Source organism: Pan troglodytes, chromosome 6 (genome assembly GCF_028858775.2).
Source record: "Pan troglodytes isolate AG18354 chromosome 6, NHGRI_mPanTro3-v2.0_pri, whole genome shotgun sequence".
NCBI classification, from domain to species: Eukaryota; Metazoa; Chordata; class Mammalia; order Primates; family Hominidae; genus Pan; species Pan troglodytes.
Window position 1 is genome coordinate 166,223,663 of NC_072404.2, and position 19,990 is coordinate 166,243,652.

Consider the following 19,990-nt stretch of genomic DNA (forward strand, 5'->3'; position numbering starts at 1 on the left):
GATCTGTGTGGCCCCTTCACACAACAGTGCCTGTCGTATAGGACGCAATGACAGTTGGTGGGAAATGACATTGCGAAGACACAGCCTGAAAGAGGACCACACAGGAGGAATTTCAGGCCCCAACAGGGAATCAGCTGGCGGTAAATCCAGATGCTAGTCCAGTCCCAGGTCCTATTTCAGCTCACTACCAAATAGAACATTCGCATGTTTACAAAGCTATCACACGTTGCTCACAGGATACACCTAGAAAGCAGTTTCTAAGACATCTGAAGAAGTGCTTCTCCACCTGCGGTAGCCTTGAAGTGAGGACACCCTTGCTCCAGACCACACCCTGGCCTCACACACCCTTCTTTCAAATCACCACAGTGCACAGAAACAGTTCACCCTTTATTTTTGTCAGACCCTGGGTCACTTGGAGCTGGTGTACTTGGTGACAGCCTTGGTGCCCTCGGACACAGCGTGCTTGGCCAGCTCACCAGGCAGCAGCAGACGCACAGCCGTCTGGACTTCTCGGGATGTCAGGGTGGTCCGGCCCGAGTACTGGGCCAGCCGGGCAGCCTCACACGCCAGCTGCTCAAACACGTCGTTTACAAACGAGTTCATGATGCTCATGGCCTTGGCAGAGATGCCGATGTCAGGGTGCACCTGGAGAGAGGGCAGCACCACTCGGTTAATGGAAGGGGCCAGGGGAGGGGGGGTCCTGCCTACACTGCAAGCCTTAGCCCTGAGCTGGGGGCTCTAGGAAGCCAGAGGCAGAAGGCAAGGAGGCTCCTCACCAGCCCCTTCCCAGAGGCCAACAGTCATGGAAATAGGGATTTGTGTTTTCTTTGTACTGCTATGGTATATCCAAGTTTTTTAAAAGAAGTTTTCGACTGCAGGAGGTAACATGATTAAGTTCCTTGTATGAGCACACACAAGCATCTATATTTAACAAACGGGACCAGTTACACATGCATCTTGCTGGTTTCACTGATGCATTTGCATAGTGTTCCACGGTATGGATGTATCATACTTCCTATCACCATTCCTCTCTTCGCGAATATTCGGGGTTTGGGTTTGGGGTGTTTTTTGTTGTTTTTGCTATTAGGTGGTGCTATGGTAAATGCCCATCTTTGAATCTTGTGTGAGCATAGGGAAGGTTATTTCCAGAGGCGGGACTGTAGTGTCAAAACGTTTGTGCATATAACTTGGTGGAGCACATAACCAGTGAGCCTGTCCATGTGACACAGTCGCAGCCCCGGACCAGGAGAGGAGTCCTGTTCCACAGCTGTACTGTGAATCACTACGACCTCAAATACGGCCCTTTCCTCTGGGCCTCAGTTTCCTCTTCTGTCACACAAGCTTTTGAACTAAGTGATCTCTAGTAAAGCAAATGGGAACTGATGGCAGTTCTAAAATGTGAGTAGGCAGACCTGGTCAGATGTGAAGTGGGAGAGAAGTGACTGTCCCACAACCTACATAGAGTCAGAGATGGAGACAGCACTAGAACCAGGAGGCTCTGTCCCACCCGCCCTCCCTGCCACCTCTGGTCTCCACTGCCAGCAGCAAATCTGCACCTGGCACAAGGCTAGTTCTGCCCAAACCCCCTCTGCTGTCAGCAAACCCCGTTCTCCTTAAGAGCTCTCACCCACATCAGGAGGTTGAGGGGTTGGCCCTCAGCAGCACTCTCCTCTGCGAGTCCAGGCCTTGTCCCACCCATCAGTTGCAATTTTTGCCCCTCAAAATCAGGCTAAGACACAGGGCTCAGCGATACCCACTCCTACCCCACCTTCTTCAGGGCACCAGAGTCTGTCCTCTGGTGCATCTCTTCAGCCAACCCATATCAGTGCTGGACCCACCCACCCCCAACCCCACAAGAGCATTCCCAGGCACCCAGGTTGTCAATTCACTAAAACCGCTAATGGGATTTGGACTGGAGACAGGCATTACCTCTGGGGCCTGCTCTAACAGAGGGGTAAGAGTTTCAAGCAGGTTGGAGACCGCAACACATGGCTACCCCCGCCTCCTCCTGGCCTTGGCCCTGCTGAGCAGCAGCTTTGGATCCTCCAGACAAACTGATTGTCAGTGTTCCAAGCCCTGGGAGTAGCTGCTTTTCGTGCATGAATATAGGGCACCTGCAGCCCCAGTGTGTTGGGGAGAGGGACACACAGGAAGGATGCTAGGGGCTTGCCCAGAGCCAGGGGAACTGGGACACTGCCACTGTCAGGCCATGTGATGCAGGAACACCATGGAGCCTTTAGGGGCCTCAAGCTGTTTGTCTATAAGGTGGACAAACCCTAAGCCCCTCAAAGAACTGAGTGCCACTTGTCCAGAAGACCTTCCCCAAGACTCCAGTTCACCCTGATCACTCCTCTTCTCGGTCACCACCAACACACTTTGTATCATAATGTGTTTGGCACCTGATCACCTTCAGCCTGGCATAGAAAGTGTGGTCCTCTTGTCCTTTAATTATGTCCCACCTAATCACGTTATCTCATATCGTTCCCGTAAACTTCTGGAGGGTGGCAGGGAGCACGCTTTGTCTCCTATCACCAGTGCCCAAGATCCTGAGAGAGGTGGAGACCTCAGAAACCAGGTCCCACCACCTCAAGAGGGGCCCGGCCTGCCTGAGCCACTTGCCCCAGTGCCAACACTAACCTCAGGGTCCCCGCTTCCAGCCAGTGCCCTTTCAAGGCGCTTTGTGAGGGCATCCCTCACACACATCCTTGCTATGCACTCACCTGCTTCAGCACCTTGTAGATATACATGGAGTAGGACTCCTTGCGCCGACAGCGCTTTTTGGACTTTTTGTTCCCAGAACTGCGACCCCCACGGCCCCCGGGCTGCTGCCGCTGTCCATACTCAGCGCTCATCCTCCTGCTTCTCGAATAGCCCTCGCCCACCCCCTCGGAGCTACTTTTTATCAAGTCAGCTGCCCCACCAGGTGTGGCTGGGGACATGCACCTGGGAGAGTGGGGGGTGGGGGGGGGGTGGGTGGGAGGTAAGGGGCGTGACTCAATCCCAATCCAGAACATGCTCTGGGCTAACCTTGAAAAGAGACTAATTGTTCCTTCCTCTCCCACAAGTAATCCCTCTGAATTAAGAAACCCTTCACCAGGTCCCCTCCCCCACCCAACCATCTCCCAGTGTATTTACACACTTGTTAAAAGTTCAGGCAACTCCAGCCCACCAGCCTGTAATCACGGAGCACACAGGTGCCAGCACAGCTCAGAGTGCTGGAGACTCCAGAAGGAATGCAAGCTCCCTCCCCCACTGGGCCCCAGTGGAGCTGAAGAGACAAGACTGGTTCACATCAAACCACCAGAGAAGGGTGAAGGGGCTAAAAGTGGTGGTACCCATGGTGAGGAGGGCTTGAGTAGCTAGAGGCCGCTTCTTGGTACAAATGGGTATATGAAGGGTATCCTTCATATACCCATTGTAGGATGTATCCTTGTAGGATGTATCCTTTAATTGCGAAGAATGAGAGAAAGAAACGGTGTGAAAGGTAGAGTGGAACCAGTGTGAGCGGTGTATAATGAGGCTTGGACTGAAGGCAGAAGATGAGCAAAACGCCTGAGCCTGGACTAGATGCAGATAGCAGGAGCTCCCCAGGTGGTGAAGAGGCTGACAGGGAGGAAGACCACTGGAGGAGGTGAGAAGCTCCACCAGAAAAGCAGACGTGGGGGTCTTGGGAGTTAGCAGTAAAGGGAAGAAAAGCCCACTGCAAAATGGAGAAAGTCAATTGTCTCACTTAGCACCTATGGGGGAACAAATACTTCAGGCCCTCGAACGCTGTGACTAAAGAAACCTGGAGCAATATGAAAGGTATAGGGGCTTGGGGGGAAAGAGGATGTTACAAATTGAGAGGTGGGAGAAGGGTTCCAAAGACCAGCATCACCTGCTGGCTGTGTTAAAGCTTGCAACCCCTCCATCAACTTACCTCTCCACCCAGCTCTGAACGGCTGGCCACATCCTACGGGCTAAGGTTTAAGAGAATTAACAGGCCACTTCTCAATCCAAAACAAGGCACTGCTAATTTTAGAAATATGTATTTTGTGGACTTTTAAAGCATTATTTAAATTACCAAGGTTGACATTTTTCTCGACAAATAAGCTGACTAGACTATTTCCATTCCTCCAGGTTCTGAAGATCTCCTGTCCTAGCATGGAGACTCTGGAGATCCCGAGACTACCTGAATTCTTAGCAATATCCAGCACTTCCTTAAGTATCAGGGGCTCTGTCCCTCACTGTCTCCATTATCCCAGCAGCCCACTCTCCAGATGCCATTCTCCCCTGAACCAAGGCTCTGGACTCTCAGGACAGACTAACCTGGGCCATTTTGCTCCAGGCCCCACTTAAGGCATAAAGCAGTCAAGCCAGTACCCTCTGGGGTCAGAGGACTCCCGTCTGTCTCAGCTGCAGTGTCTCAAGGGAGGCTCCTGTCCCTGTTGCCCAGGGCAGCTCCTGGACTTTGTGGCCATCTGAGAAGATCCTACTCATTTTTCAAGTGAGAGCACACCAATTCCACCTTTCTGGGTAGCTACTCACAAGAAATTTCCCTCCTTTTTGAATACTTCTGTCTCCTATCTAAATCACAATTTAGCATCTAATTTGTGTCCTGTATGGTTCTGTCTTACTGGCTTTCCAACAAGATCATGAGCTCCTAAGGGGTTTAAACACCATCTGGGACAGTTGCTCCCACCAGTCCTGGCTGTATTATGAGTACTGAAAAATCATGGCTGTGTCTTCCCATAGGGATGGCTGATTTCAGAGGCAGAGTGATGAATCCACACCAGGAAGGATGGCCACTGGTGAAATGCTATTGAAGTTCAAAAGACCCAGATAAGGTATGCAGAGCCCTGGGCTGGAAGTGAATTCAACAGTGATGATAACTATGGCTGTGGACAGGTAAAAATACAAAATTTCCTGTATCCCAATAGGAAGAGAGGTTCACAGACGTTGGTGTGAAAATGCAAACTCCTGGCCATCTCTGCACCTCTCTCATTCTACCAAATGCGATTAATCAATAGGTCTGATGCTCAGCAATCTGAATTTTTTTATTTTTTTGAGACAGTGTCTCGGTCTGTCATCAGGCTGGAGTGTAGCGGCACGCTCTGCTCACTGCAGCCTCAACCTCCTGGGCTCAAGTGAGCCTCCTCTTTCCAGAGCAGCTGGGACCGCAGGCACATGCTACCATGCCCGGTTCATTTTATTATTTGTAGAGAAGGGGTCTCTCTACTTTGCCCAGGCTGGTCTTGAACTTCTGGGCTCAATTGATCCTCCTACATTGGCCTCCCAAGGTGATCAGCTTACAGTCGGATTACAGGTGTGAGCCACTATGCCTGGCCAGTCTGCATTTTTTTGAGACAGGGTTTTGCTCTGTCATCCAGGCTGGAATGCAGTGGTGCAATCTCAGCTCACTGCAACCTCCATCTCCTGGGCTCAAGCGATCCATCCACCCTAGCCACCTGAGCAGGTGGGATTCCAGGCGCATAAAGACGGGTTTTGCCATGTTTCCCAAGCTGGTCTTGAACTCCTGAGCTCAAGTGATCCACCTGCCTCAGCCTCCCAAAGCGCTGGGATTACAGGTGTGAGCCACCGCACCTGGCCTGCATTTTTAACAAGCAGCCCAACTGCTGTGCAGTTGGGGCAGAACCTCAGGTCACAATCAGAAAACCACGCTCCTGGACAGTGGTTCTCAAAATAGTCTCTAGACCAGCAACAACAGCATCACCTGGAAACTTGCTAGAAATGTTAACGTTCTTGGTCTCCCCCAAAACCTATTGAACCAGAAACGCTGAGGCGAGATCTGGCAATCTGATCGCATGAGCCCTCCAGGTGATTCTGATTCATGTTAAAGTCTGTGAATCACAGGCCTGAGAAAAGGTACAATTTCAAATCAGAAGTAAAGGGAGAAAGTTCTTCCAGCTCCTATGGACTAGTCTTCAGTTCCCATCAACACACTGACGCTGGATCCAGCTCCTGCTGTTGGCAGTGCATGTTGGCACTGCAGGGAGGAGAAGGCCCCAGAGACCTGAGAAGGAAGGTAGGGACCGTGGCTTCCTCTTTCTTTATTGGGCGCTTTGTAGATGTCACGCAGGTCTAAAAGTTACACTGCTAAATAATTATTTAAAAACTGACCAGGACGAAGGTCCTGGTCCGGAGCTCCAAACCAGAAGCAAAAAGGAATCGGGGCGGTGGGCTGGGGGTACTCCTCCAACATCACCAAAACCCAGAAAACGAGGATCCTAAGCTCCTCCGCGGGCCAAATCCAGGGCTTGGGCCCTTGGGCTAACCCGCAGGTGCCTCTGACTGCATCACACTCAGAGTAAGATAACCAGCAAGGGGCTGGAGGGAACGGCCAGCCGAGTCCAGACATGGACAGATGTAACTGGAAGGAGGACAGGAAACAGACAGGTACTGTCCAGCTGTAGGTAAGAGAGTGCAGCTAAGGCAGGTTGAGGGGCAGGGGAGGGGCTGGGGGAGCAGTATTGCAGCAATGCAGGAGTGTAGCCCCAGGGTCCTGTCCTGAGCGGCTGGTCAGGTTAGCAGCTGTTAGTTCCCAGATGGAGCTCCTGACCTGAACCCAGGTAGAGGGCTCACACGTTGTGGGTCCTCTTGGTGAGCTGGGGCTCCTCATCCACCAGCTTGGACTTGAGGTGCTCCTTGTAAGCCAGGATGTCTCCAGGCCACTTGGTGATTGTCTGCTTCTCACAGACCCAAATTTCCTGTGCAACCTAGAAAGCAAAACCTGGACTTAATCCTGGGCTAGTCACTGTCCCTGCCTCTGCCCAGCAGACTGTCCTGAGGGGCATCTAGGAAGAAAACTCCGCCCCCCAAACCCATATCCAACTCACTGTCTCACTACTTCTAAGTTATTTGGGATGTTCTAACCCAAGGGTACCATCATCAGGTTTGGAGCCTTCCAAGCCAGGAACTGCTGTGTCACTCCTATTGTCAGCTCCCTGGCAGGGCCTAGATCTATTCAGAGGCTTCACTCTCAGCCTTCTTTTCTCCACCTCTCATCTTCCCCAGAGCTTCAGAGGAATGAACAACAACTTTTTCTCAAATGACTGTGGTAGCTGTCTAATCAAAATCCTCCTTAGAATACTATTTTTGGACTGAAGAATCTTGGGACAGTAGTAAAAGCACCCTGTTTTTTACCCAACTCTCTTTCCCATTTGGGCCCAAAATGCTAAGTTGGTTGACATCTCCAGATAGCTACTGAAGAAATGAAGTGTTTCAGTTAAGGCTTTCTAAGTAGCCCCAAAGAGGCATAAGAACTGGTCCTCACCACCTGTGTCTACACTCTGAGCCCCTTCTCTTAATTCAGTAGGCGGGTATTATGCACCCTCCACATGCCATGACTACCCTACCCAACCCCCTAGAAGCTCTCTGCTGTGCCTCACCCCCTGGCCAGGGCCTCACCTGCTGAATGAGTCTGAAGTCATGGCTGACCAGCATCATACCACCCTCAAACTCATTGATGGCATCTGCCAGGGCGTCGATGGTCTCGATATCCAGGTGATTGGTGGGTTCATCCAGGAAGAGCATGTGGGGGTTCTGCCAGGCCAGCCAGGCCAGACACACTCGGCACTTCTGCCCGTCTGACAAGTTCCGGATTGGGCTCACCTGAGTAGAACCGTGACCTACATATAACTTGGCATTATCCCCGCCAAACAGCACAGCTCATCTCTCCCTCATTTCTCCCTGCTCCTCCATTAGCATCGCCATTTATAAAAAGTGAGGCTCAGAGAGACCCACTAGTCTCTTGAGGCCTGAAAGAGACTCATCCGGAAACCTGAAGCCCTTGCCATTACTAAGCCCACACCTCTCGCTCTCTTGGCAATTAAATCTTAATGAATTGGATCCTTCCAGATCTGAATCCAGAAATTTGTTTTCTAGATTACACGTTCCTTTGCCCTCAAGCACTATGGCACAAGGGCATGTCAGAGACTGGCACGCTATCCTTGCCCCCTCAAAATGCTCCATTACATAACAACCTAGAGTAAAGAAAAGGTAGTAGGTTCTTAGGGGAATCAAATGGAGGAGACTCTGGTTTGGACAGCTTCCAAACCCAGGCTGCCAGGACAGTATCCCCTGACCCACCCAGCCACAGTCTGCCAGCTATCTGGCATCCTCACCACACCCTCCTTTACTGACCTGTTGTTTCCCAGTGAGACCGTATCGCCCAATGATCTTCCTCATTTCTTCCTTCTCCTTGATCTCTGGGTAGCACTTCATCATGTACTCCAAAGGCGAGAGATCTAAGTCCAGCTGCTCTTGTAAATGCTACAGGAAAAATGGAAGCCACCCGGGTGTGACTGCCATCCCGCTTCAAAATAAACCCTACTAGGTAACTTCCTATTTCTATCCCAGGCACCTGTTCTGGGTTCAAGAAGCAGGTAGGAGCCACCTAGGCTGGAATTCCTGCCAGGGGGTGGGGGCGGCTGGCTGGAACTCAGCCAGATACAGCCCCTTCCTATACCCTGGGTAATTCCCCGGATCCCAACCCCAGGCCTGTACCTGATGGTAACGCCCTATCTTGACATGAGAGTGTTTTCGGATCATGCCATCTGTGGGTAGTAGCTAGGAAGAAAAAAGTAGAAACGTAAGCATGAAACAAAGGAAGCCCAGTTAGAAACACAGGCAGAGCAGGCAAACAAACACATGTTCACACTGAACAAGACTCAACTTCCTAAAAAGAATATGTCACCAACTCGCACACTGCTATTCTGGCCACTCTAAAAATATGTAGGAAGATGTACTGAAGCAGATGTTCTCAAGAGGCAAAGATACAATTTAAGTAGTTATGAAATGTCTACTGAATGCACTATGCTGTATAACAAAGGACTTGGGTGTAGGTGCAACATACATTTTCTAAAATTAAAAACAGTTAAGTCCTCAAAGTTGTCACTGTCATCGATAGGTTCTTAGAAACAGAACCTATTTTAAAGTTTCACTTTAAGCGAAACAACATATAACAAAACTAATTTTGCCACAGGCTAACTGATATAAACCAGAATTAGGTTCCTGCAGCATTTTTGGTCACAAAAAAAGATCACCAAACTTCTAAATAAAGATCCAAAGATTCTTTTTTTTAAGAGGGAGTCTCGCTCTGTTGCCCAGGCTGGAGTGCGAGATCTTGACTAACTGCAACCTCTCCGTCCCAGGCTCAAGAGATTCTGGAGTAGCTGGGATTACAGACACCCGCCACCACACCTTGCTAATTTTTTTGCATTTTTAGTAGAGAGGGGGTTTCACCATGTGGCTAGGCTGGTCTCACACTCCTGATCTCAAGTGATCTGCCTGCCTCGGCCTCCCAAAGCACTGGGATTACAGGTGTGAGCCACGGCACCTGGCCAAAAAACCCAGTCACTTCTAATATTCAACATCAAAATACATGTGAGCTATACATACACTTAAGAAAGATTAATAAAAACAAGGTAAGATATTTACCCAATTTTTGGTGAATCAGTGAGTGATGGCAATTGTAAGAGTGGTGGGTTAAACCAAGGAATAAATGTTTGCAAAGGGAAAACTGTGAGGAGCACCTCCTACCACCACACAGTTCAAAAATAATCACGAATGTGGCTGGTTTGCTGACTGCATTTGTATGGTTATCATAAACTTTATGAATTTTTCTTTTACAATATTTTATATTCATTCATTCTATCATTTTCCAACCTGCTTATTCAAGTTTAGGATCATGGGCGGCCGGAGCCCATCCCACAACCCAGGGAACAAGGCAAGAACCAGCCCTGAAGAGGACACCGTTCCATTATAGGATGCACTCACACACCCACACTCATTCAGACTGGAACCACTGAGACGTTCCAAGTAACCTGACAGGTGCAGCTTTGGAATGTGGGAAGAAACTGAAGTACCAGAGAAAACCCATGTAGACGTTAAAGGGAAAGTGCAAACTCCACAAAGAAGGTGGCCCCGGCTGGGAATCATTTCTATTTTTCATCAATATTAATGAAATGACATTACTTGAGAACCTGCAGCATCCCTAAATGCACAGATGTTCCTATATTCTAAATGCTCTGATTGAAAATAGAAACATGAGCCAGGCGCGGTGGCTCACACCTGTAATCCCAGCACTTTGGGAGGCCGAGGTGGGCAGATCATGAGGTCAGGAGTTCAAGACCAGCCTAATGAACATGGTGAAACCCCATCTCTACTAAAACACAAAAAAATTAGCTGTGGCGTGTGCCTGTAATCCCAGCTACTTGGGAGGCTGAGGCAGGAGAATTGCTTGAACTCGGGGGATGAAGGTTGCAGTGAGCTGAGATCGCACCATTGCACTCCAGCCTGGGCAACAGAGCGAGACTCCGCCTCAAAAAAAAAAAAGAAAGAAAAAAGAAAATAGAAACGTGCTTAAACACATACATGTATTCACACACACACTCTAAGACTCCTCCCTACCTATCCCTGTCCCAGTAAAACAGCCCCCTGCCTCAGCACTGTCCAACCAGACATTCCCCCTCTCCTGTCTGCTGCTCCACCCCTCCAGATGGCTCACTCACCACCAGGGTACTCAGGCCCTCCCAAAGTAGTAGCCCCTGCATCACTCCCCTCTTCCTTAGCCATTGCAAGGCCTAATCTTAGAGGGATCCACGCCCACCTTGGCACCGTACCTCTCCAGTTAGCAGCTTCAGAAGAGTTGACTTCCCTGCTCCATTGGGCCCTACCAGAGCCACTCGTGTGTCAAGGTCAATTCCAAATTCTAGATTATTGTAGATGCAAGGCTGAGGTGGGGATGAGAGAGATGTGGACACAAGGCTAGAATACAGATCTGCTATGACCAGCAGACCAAGCCCGCTGAATTCCCAGTCACCAAGAGAGGAGGAAGGGAGAGTAGCGGGAGGAAGCACTCATAGCAGACCCCGTCTCACCCACTGCCTCCGCCCACCAACCCAGCTGAGTAGTCTTCTTTCCATATACACGAAGAAGGGCCCGCGAGCAGCCTTGGATGAGGCACCCCAGCTGCCACACCTGAAAATCCCCCAGAGCACGTGGGCTAGCAGGTGTGGTCAGCACAGAACAGGAGCAACTCCCATGAGCTGCCACTCACCCTAAGATACACCCCAGCCACCCATGCCCTGCCCTGAACTTACCCCATCTTTTGTATACTTGAAGCTCACATTTTGCACCATAATGACAGGCGGAGGGATCTTGCCACATGGTGGGAAATAAAATGACAGTGTCTAGGAAGAAAAGAGGGCATTTATCAAGTTGGCTCCTTTCTTATCCACCTCACCTTAGGCCACCCAATCACACCCCACCCAATCACACCCCACCTTATCGCTCACGACCCTCTCTGTCAGTCCTGATGCCATCATTTTCTGTAGCGTCTTCTCCTTGCTCTGGGCCTGCCGGGCCAGCTTGGCACTGCCATGACCAAACCTCGCAATGTAGTTCTAAAAAAGACCAAAGAGAGCTTGGAGTATGTACAGGCGCTCAACAATTCATCTTCAATCCAGGGTAAAAATGGTGATCTTAACTTCTTCCCGACCTCCTCCATCACTACCGCTTCTCGAAATGCCCTCGTCCGAGCCCCCTGCTTCTTTCAGACAGGAGGCCATGAGCCTGACTCTGCAGTCTCCCTACCTTCATGTGTGCAATCTGATCTTGCTCCCAGTGAAACCTCTTCATCTGGTTCTCCTCCAGCTCTAGCCGCGTCTTCACGTACTGATCATAATTACCCTGCATGGAAATGTGCCAGGTAAGGCGGGCAGCTTTAACCTGGGTTTCAATCCTGGATTCTCACTCAGAGTTTAGGGGGATGAGGGATGGCACTAACTTGGCCCTGGCTCTAAGGTTGTGCAGTAAGAAGAGAGGACGTGCATTACAGAAGCATATCCTAACATCAAATCGGAGTCTTTTCAATTCTATGCCCCTCGCTCAGCCCAGCCAGGGCCAGGCTCCAGCGCAAATCCTTAGGTTAGCTAGAAAGACACCTGTGGCACTGGGAATAGTCCTGAAAATCATGGTCATACAGACGTCACGAGGCTCAGAGCCTTCCAATACCACCTCCTAGAGGCTGAAGCCCCACAAAAGACTACAAGAGCTGTCTCCAGAGGGGAAAACAGACCATTCAGATTTAGAAGCCGACAAACCCTGCATAAGTGGACTACCATGGTTTCTATCTGCAAACAAAAACTGGACTCAAGCTAAATATCCATCAGAAAGGGCCTAACAAGTTACAGGATAAACACATAACGAAATACTGTGCGGTCACTGAAAAGATTGTGGTTGATTTATATATACTCACATGGAAAGCAGTCCAAAATATACTAAATTTAAAAAAGCAACCTACAGAATGATTATTAAAATTGTAACTGTGGCCAGGTGCAGTGGCTCACACCTGTAATCCCAGCACTTTGGGAGGCTGAGGTGGGTGGATCACTTGAGGCCAGGAGTTTGAGAGCAGCCTAGCCAACATGGCGAAACCCCGTCTCTACTAAAAATATAAAAATTAGCTGGGTATGGTGGCATGTGCCTGTGGTCTCAGCTACTTGGGAGGGTGAGGTGGGAGGATCGCTTGAACCTGGGAGGCAGAAGCTGCAGTGAGCCAATATCACGCCACTGGACTCCAGCCTGGGTGACAGAGACAGACCCCATCTCGAGAAAAGAGAGGCCGGGTGCGGTGGCTCATGCCTGTAATCCCAGCACTTTGGGAGGCCGAGGCAGGCGGATCATGAGGTCAAGAGAGGGAGACCATCCTGGCCAATATGGTGAAACCCCATCTCTACTAAAAATACAAAAATTAGCTGGGTGTGGTGGCACGCGCCTGTAGTCCCAGCTACTCAGGAAGCCGAGGCAGGAGAGTCCCTTGAACCTGGGAGGTGGAGGTTGCAGTGAGCCCAGATCGCGCCACTGCACTCCAGCCTGGTGACGGAGCAAGACTCCATCTCAAAAAAAAAAAAAAAAAAAAAGCTGCAATTGTATAAAAAGAAAAAGATTACGTATACATGACATTTTCTACAAATGTGTGCAAGTATACATGAAGTTTCTGGAAGGCTATATTAAAAACTAATACTCCTATGACTATGAATGAAGAGGACATCAATCGTTAGTTTCTTACATGCTTTTTGAAATATAAAATGAAAAGGCAAGGCACAACAGTGGGCTATTGAGATCCTGACCCCCATTCTCCTGTGGTCATGGGAGGTGGGGTAAATGTGTAGACTCCAGTGAAGCAGAGTTAAGAAGGCATTCAAGAAGGCAGAGGGAGGCCTCGTGTGGTGGCTCATGCCTGTTATCCCAGCACTTTGGGAGGCTGAGGCGGGCAGATCACCTGAAGTCAAGAGTTCAAGACCAGCCTGGCCAACATGGCAAAATCCTGTCTCTACTAAATATACAAAAACTAGCCAGACATGGTAGTGCATGCCTGTAGTCCCAGCTACTCAGAAGGCTGAGGTACAAGAATCGCTTGAATTCAGGAAGTAGAGGTTGCAGTGAGCTGAGATCATGCCAGCCTGGGTGACGGAATGAGATTCTGTTTCCAGAAAAAAAGAGGCAAGGCAGATGAGAGCAGGGCCTGCCTGGTCACCGTGAAAAGTCAACTTCTTTGCCACAAGGCAAACATACACCTTGTGTGCACAGGCTGCCAATCCATGGCCTATGGCCTGAAAGCAATGACTTTGGGATTAAAATAAAACAGGTGGTAGGACTCCTTGTCCATATCTTTTTATAGCAATAGGTAGAAAGGAGCTAATAGGTAGGTCTGCTTTTTTTTTTTTTTTGAGATGGAGTCTTGCTCTGTCACCCAGGCTGGAGTGCAGTGGTGTGATCTCAGCTCACTGCAACCTCCGCCTCCAGGGTTCAAGTGATTCTCCTGCCTCAGCTTCCCAAGTAGCTGGGACTACAGGCACCTGCCACCACGCCTGGCTAATTTTTTTGTATTTTTAGTAGAGACAGGGTTTCACCATATTGGCCAGGCTGGTCTCGAACTCCTGACCTCAAGTGACCCACCCACCTCGGCCTCCCAAAGTGCTGGGATTATAGGCATGAGCCACCACACCAGCCTTTTTTTTTTTTTTTTTTTTTTTAAAGAGAATTTCAGAGAATTGGTATGCACAGAGATTACCAGAAGAAGCCGAGGCCCACTCACCGTATAATACTTCAGTTTCTTGTTGTGCATGTGAATGATATTGGTACAGACACCATTCAGAAAATCCTGGGAATGGGAGACGAGGACCAAGATGCGCTTAAAACTGTAAAGCCAAAGAACCAATTAGTGAAGAGCTCAACCATGGGAGCTAGCTGACAACAGGTGAACTGAAAGTCAGGCCCATCCTCATCCCTAAGCACCTTTTAGATGTGTTGTCCAATTCCTGGCTGTTAGCAAGCACCTAAGCCACCACTGGACAATCTAACTGTAAGGGTATTTGGACGCCTTTCAGTGTGGCGAGACAGCCTGAGTTTCCTCAATCTTCTGTTCTAATTTTCAACAGAATGGGATGGAGACGGTAGTAACAGTGATAGTAAACAGAAACGTGTATGTACACAAATACACCCACGAATGTATCCAAAACTGTGGGTGGGAAGAACTGGTACAGACACAATAAAAAACAAAATGCTTTACTTTTTGAAAGAAGGTACTAAGTCACTGTACCACTAAAAGCCTTCTTTTAAAATTGGTACAATATTCCAGCTTATTCAGTTCTTTAGCTGTAGGACCATGACCATATTGGCTATATTCTCCTTTGTCACTGCATCATGATCTTAGATGGAAGACCTCTTTTTAGCTTTATACAATTAAGAAAAAAAAAATCTTTAATTAAGATCTTGAATTTGAAATACGGACAAAACCAACAAGGATTTTTAAAAAAAAAAAAAAAAGCTCATAAATTTCAAACTAAAGAAAAACAATCAAAAGAAAAGGCCAGCCTTAAACAGCCCTAAAGGTGCTCACTGCTTGTCCAAGAAAGTGAACTCTGTCCTTCCTTCAGTTCCTTTCTCACCGCTCTAACATCAGTGCAGTTTCTGGGCATCCATTTTCTAGATTCCCCCTTTGGAACCTGCCCGCTCACATCCCCCATTCCACCCTCTTACGTTTTTAGTTCTTCTTCCAACCACACGCAAGCATCTAGGTCCAGGTGGTTGGTAGGCTCATCCAGGAGCAGCATGAAGGGCCGAATAAAGAGGGCTCTGAAGGACGGTAAAGGAGACAGAAGCACCTCGTAATTATAATGGATGTGACACAGGACGGGACAAACTTGCCTGCTACATGCAATTCTGAGTAGGCTTCTGGCTTGAGTCTTGAAATCAATTTTAGGCTCTATACCTCAGAGGGAAAAGGAGAAGCAGGACAGAAACAAGAGTCGAAGAGAAGAGATTAAAGAGTAGAATACGGGGCTCAGAAGCATATAAGGACAGTTCGAGGCAAGGCTGTAGAAGTCTTTATGAGTTTATGAGCCTTGTGCACTGAAGTTGGAGACTACGGAGAAGACAAAAAAATACAGAGGAAATAAACTGCTAAAACAAATTAGACCTATCTGAAGGTCTGAAGATGGACCTATCTCGTGGGGTGGCCAGAGTCTAGCAAGGGATAGACTCTAAAGCTCTGGTTCCCAAACCAGAAATCTGTGTTTTTAAAAGCTCCTTGGGTGAACCGGAGGCAGCTAATCCTTGCTAGCATGTGGAACCACTGTGCTTATACTCTAAGGCACATGCAGGCAACTTTCTAGAGAAGTATATCAAGTCTTATAAATTCCCTTCACAGAGAATGATGGGGCAAGGAATTACCTGTTTAGTGACTCTGGGGGGATTATTGGGGGAATGCTGGTCTATGGAAACTCACTTTGAGTCCAGGCCACAAGAGAATAAGAACGACAGCTATCATAATAGCCGTCTAACATTTTATCTTTACAGCTGGAATTAGCAGGACCAGAGTACAAAAAGGGTGGAAAGGGAATCCCGGTGGGAGGACAGAAACAGACCTACTCCACCGTTTTACCTAGGACTACCCCTAGGATCTCTAAACTCTGTGCTGGGTGCTAAGAATCCAATAGAAAACTGAGTCACTCTACCACTTCAGCCAGGAAGCTCTCTCTCTAGCCCATACACAACAACCCCCTCCACACTGCAGATGTCCATGTCTCATTTGACACTTACCACTGACTCCTGTTCCAAACAGTTCCACTGGAGTGAACACTAAACACTGGAGAGATGGGGGAGTTGTGGGGGTAGGGAAGGAGGGAGGGACTCACCTGGCAAGGGCAACCCTCATCCTCCAGCCCCCACTGAAGTCTTTTAGCTTCTTGCGCTGCATGGCAGGTGTGAAACCCAGTCCATGCAAGATCCGCGAGGCCCTCATCTCTGCCTTGTCGGCATCCAGCTCCTCCAGGCGCTCGTAGAGCTCCATGAGCTTCTCACACTCCGCTGTGGACAGTGTATGGCCATGAGGCTCCTGGGGGCCTTTCTGGGAGGACGCCCACCCCTATGCCCAGGTCTGGAGCCCTACCATCCTCATGAGCCAGCCGCTCTGCCTCTTTCTCCAGCATGGCCCGCTCTGTGTCGACTTCCATCACACAATGCAAGGGTGTCTTGTCACTAGGGGGCATCTCTCGAGTCAGATGGTAGATGTCGATGTGCTCAGGGATGGGCACTTCACGCTTCCCAATAGCAGAGAGCAGCATGGACTTTCCTGAGAGAGGAGAGCAGCAGACGCTTGGTACAGTGAACTCCCGTATCCCTCTTCACCACTAGTTCTTCCACCCCAGTCAAACTGGGACCTCATCCATTTTTTTTTTTTTTTGAGGACCTTTCTTCCCTTCATTCGTTCAAATCTTGCCAGCCCCCATTCTTGGGATTCCTTTCTAACTTTCCTCCAATTCTTGCCCCACCCCTTCTCTGAAGCTTTTTTCACTTACCACAGCTTCACACGCCCCTGACCAACTTCTCCAGCACCTGCTGTAACTACTCATGTGGTACAGGGTGGACGCACCCTAATCTGAAAATCCAAAATGCTCCAAAATCCAAAACCTTTTAAGTGCTCACATGATGCTTAAAGGAAATGCTTACTGGAGAATTTCAGGTTTTTGGATTAGGGATGCTCAGCCGGTAAGTATAATGCAAATATTCCAAGATCCGAAACACTTCTGGTTCCAAGCATTTCAGATAAGGGATACTCAACCTGTACATAACACATACTGCTCTGCGTTGCTAGTTCCTTTCCCCTGGACATAATCTGGTCTCCCATCCCTATTCTAAATGCTTTGCTCTGAACACAGTTGATGCTAAATAAATACCTGTGAGTGACAGATGAGCTAAGGAGAGATACCTCCCACCGCCCCTTCCAAGGCCTCACCAATTCCATTTAAACCAATGAGGCCATAACGACGGCCTGAGTTTAATTCCAGTTTGGTGTCACTGAGCAGCTCTTGACCATGAAAGGTGAGTGAGAGGTTGATAATGTGAACATCAGTACTGTTGGGGTGAGAGGCCAGGACGCCAGTGACAGCTCGAGCAGCAGCTTTCTTCATCTCAAAGTCCTCTAGCTCCTTGGTCAGCAAATCTACTTCTGCGGATAGAAAAGCAGTTTGGGAAGATGGCTGTGAGACAGACTCGGCTCTCCACAAAGGTAAACATCCTGAAGGACCAGGCTCCAATCCTGCTGAGCACTCAGATGTTTCCCAAACTTTACAGAGTGCACGATGACACAGAGCTGCCCCGACACCCTGCTTGCCCTTGTTTTGTCCTCCCATATCTGTTTACTTACTCCCATCACTCATAACTTCTGTCCTCCACTACTGTGGCCAGGAATAAAACTTCCCCACAGCCTGACTTTATTGCTCTTTCTAATCGCTTTCTAACTCCCCCTTTTCTGAACGCCTATCTGTTACAACTTGCAGACTAATTCTCCTTTCCTCTTCAAACATTTACTTAGTGTCTACCTGAGAAGCAAGTCATAAAAAAAAAACCCAAGACAGGATCCTTGCACTCAAAGATGAAACAATTTAGACAAAGAAACAGGAGATACAACATAAAAAGGTAAGTAACACTAAAAGACAGCAAAAGGGTATAGAGAATGGAAATACTGTGGTCAGGTTTGACTGAGAGACGCTTCACTATCTTGAGCTGGGCCTTGACAGAAATGTCAAATGTAGCTAGCAAAAACATGATGGTATTATAATTCAGTGTGTGAAAGGACAGAGATGTGGTGACTATGCAAGAGATAATAAATAGTCTGGATGGAGCAGAAGGCTGTTTAGGGAGTTTTCAGGGGGCAGGGAAGAGGGCTGGGATTGGACTGCCAAGGGCCTGGAATAGTCTTTACCGCATATGGCCATGTTTCCGAGTCTAGACGGTAAGTTTTTGGAGGGAAGACGGTAGTGCCTCAGTGTATAGCACCATGTCTAGCACTTGAGAAATAATAAATATTTCCCAAAATATAAATAACAGAAAGGGAGCTCTCTCCCAGGAAAAACCCCGTAAAACAACTCATAAGTTACTCTCTTGTAGGTAGAGCCACTGCCCCTGTGAGAGGACAAGCCTACTGTATAATGTAGCAAAGAACCTGGCACATTGGTCACCATGCATAGAAATGCAAACTGAGAAAGGGGCAGGGAACTGACCCCCTCCTCACAGTCTAATAGAGCAGCAAGGCAGCTCAGCAACTCTCACATCCGCTTGCCACTGAGTATGTGAGAACCTCGTCTTCGGCTTCCTTGCGCAATGACAGGGTGGCACAAATTCCAACTCTACTGATTTGATTCATCATGAAAAGTTGCATGACACCAGATACATTCTCCACTGTCCCCAGCATCAAGATTCCAACTCTGGCTGGGGCATGCATTAAGTCTTAGCAACCATCCCCAACTCACCCCTCCCTCAATTCACCTGTGGTCTCTCTGCCATTGGCCTCATTCTTCTCTGCCACCTGTGGTTCTGTGACAACATCTCCATTTTCTTCATGTCCTTTTCTGGGCCGCTGTCGAGCTTTGGCAGCCTCCTTCTTTTTGGCTGCCTTCTTCTTGGCCAGGTCGGAGGGCATGATGATGACCCACAGGGGTAGGTTACTGTTGTTTCAGGGAGCCTGAAGGAAGGCAAACAGATACCCCCAAACCCTAAACTTACTAGTAAGAATGCCTGGGCCCTGCTCCATCCCTCTCAGGAATCTTCGTATCAACATCAAGCCTCTGATGCCCTGGCCTGCCCCCGCCTCGTCTGTTCCAACTTGGTCAGGGTCTCTCAAACCAATGCCGATTCTCAGCGGCTCTTCTAATCTTAACATCTCTTCCCACAGGCACCAGTCCCCCACGGACTGCCTCACTTTGGAAACGCTCCTTCTTTCAGGGCCTCCGGCTGGGGACCAGGTTCTGCCCCTCAGCGGAGGTCTCCGTCTCCGGTTTCCCTACAACTTGGCGCTCCGCACTCAGCTAGCCGCCTCACTTTCCGGGCTTCCTCCTCCCGTCCGTCTCGGGCCTCTTCTCGATCGTCCCTCTCCACATCACCCGGCCGTCGAGCCCAGCCTCTTGCCGGGACGCACTCGTCCTCGCCCGCGTGAGTCCCCTCCGAGTCTCCACGCTCGTCACCCCCGGGTCCTCCCCCACCCCGCCCGTCAGCTTCTCTCCCTTAGCCCTATCTTCCCCCTCGCAGAGCCCTCCATCCAAACCCCGTCCCTGCTTCCTCTTCTAATTCTCTTTCCCCCTCACCGGCGGGGACCCTCTCCCTACAGCTCCCCTTCCCCTAACTCACTGGGCCTCGCTGCTCGGCCTCTGTCGCAACAGAGCTGCTCCTTAGGATCCTCCGCGTGCGGCCGGCTCACCAGCCAATCACGGCCTCGGGTGGTTCTCGGCGCGCCGCCGCGCTGCCTCCTGGGAAGTGTAGTCCTCAAGTTGCAGCGGCCAAGAGTGAGACCCGCCTTGAGGACTACTATGTATCCCAGAGACCTCGCGGGGCCGCGTGACGCCATCAGGATGCGCGAGGCTCGGGGAGGGGGTGGGATTAGAGTCCAAGAGCTCTCTGCTAGCGGGCGCACTTCGGGCGCTGGAAA

At 49.4% G+C, this 19,990-nt stretch overlaps 2 protein-coding genes across 6 annotated transcripts; both read right to left on the reverse strand.

Annotated features, from left to right (window-relative positions):
* Window positions 1–374: 374 nt before the first annotated feature.
* On the reverse strand, window positions 375–4,895 carry H2BK1 (H2B.K variant histone 1). Of its 2 annotated transcripts, none has more exons than XM_063815851.1 (2): window positions 4,309–4,895; window positions 375–645 (listed from the first exon to the last, which is right to left on the reverse strand). In XM_063815851.1, exons 1-2 carry the CDS (start codon window positions 4,315–4,317, stop codon window positions 409–411), a joined length of 246 nt encoding a protein of 81 aa, XP_063671921.1. In that variant the 5' UTR covers window positions 4,318–4,895; the 3' UTR covers window positions 375–408. The 2 variants fall into 2 exon arrangements, with proteins under 2 accessions (XP_063671921.1, XP_054511317.2); XM_054655342.2 differs by lacking the exon at window positions 4,309–4,895 and adding an exon at window positions 2,721–3,212.
* Window positions 375–19,990, reverse strand: ABCF2 (ATP binding cassette subfamily F member 2). Of its 4 annotated transcripts, XM_063815850.1 has the most exons (16): window positions 19,693–19,990; window positions 18,835–19,030; window positions 17,303–17,515; window positions 16,457–16,639; window positions 16,203–16,374; window positions 15,046–15,141; window positions 14,102–14,204; window positions 11,596–11,691; window positions 11,286–11,405; window positions 11,103–11,192; window positions 10,623–10,733; window positions 8,506–8,568; window positions 8,143–8,271; window positions 7,408–7,611; window positions 6,560–6,716; window positions 375–645 (listed from the first exon to the last, which is right to left on the reverse strand). In XM_063815850.1, the coding sequence occupies exons 2-15, from the start codon at window positions 18,986–18,988 to the stop codon at window positions 6,579–6,581; spliced, it is 1,872 nt and encodes a 623-aa protein (XP_063671920.1). In that variant the 5' UTR covers window positions 18,989–19,030; window positions 19,693–19,990; the 3' UTR covers window positions 375–645; window positions 6,560–6,578. The 4 variants fall into 4 exon arrangements, with proteins under 4 accessions (XP_063671920.1, XP_016801443.1, XP_063671919.1 ...); XM_016945954.4 differs by lacking the exon at window positions 375–645 and having other exon boundaries at window positions 5,016–6,716; XM_063815849.1 differs by lacking the exon at window positions 375–645 and having other exon boundaries at window positions 5,016–6,716; window positions 18,835–19,061; window positions 19,650–19,703.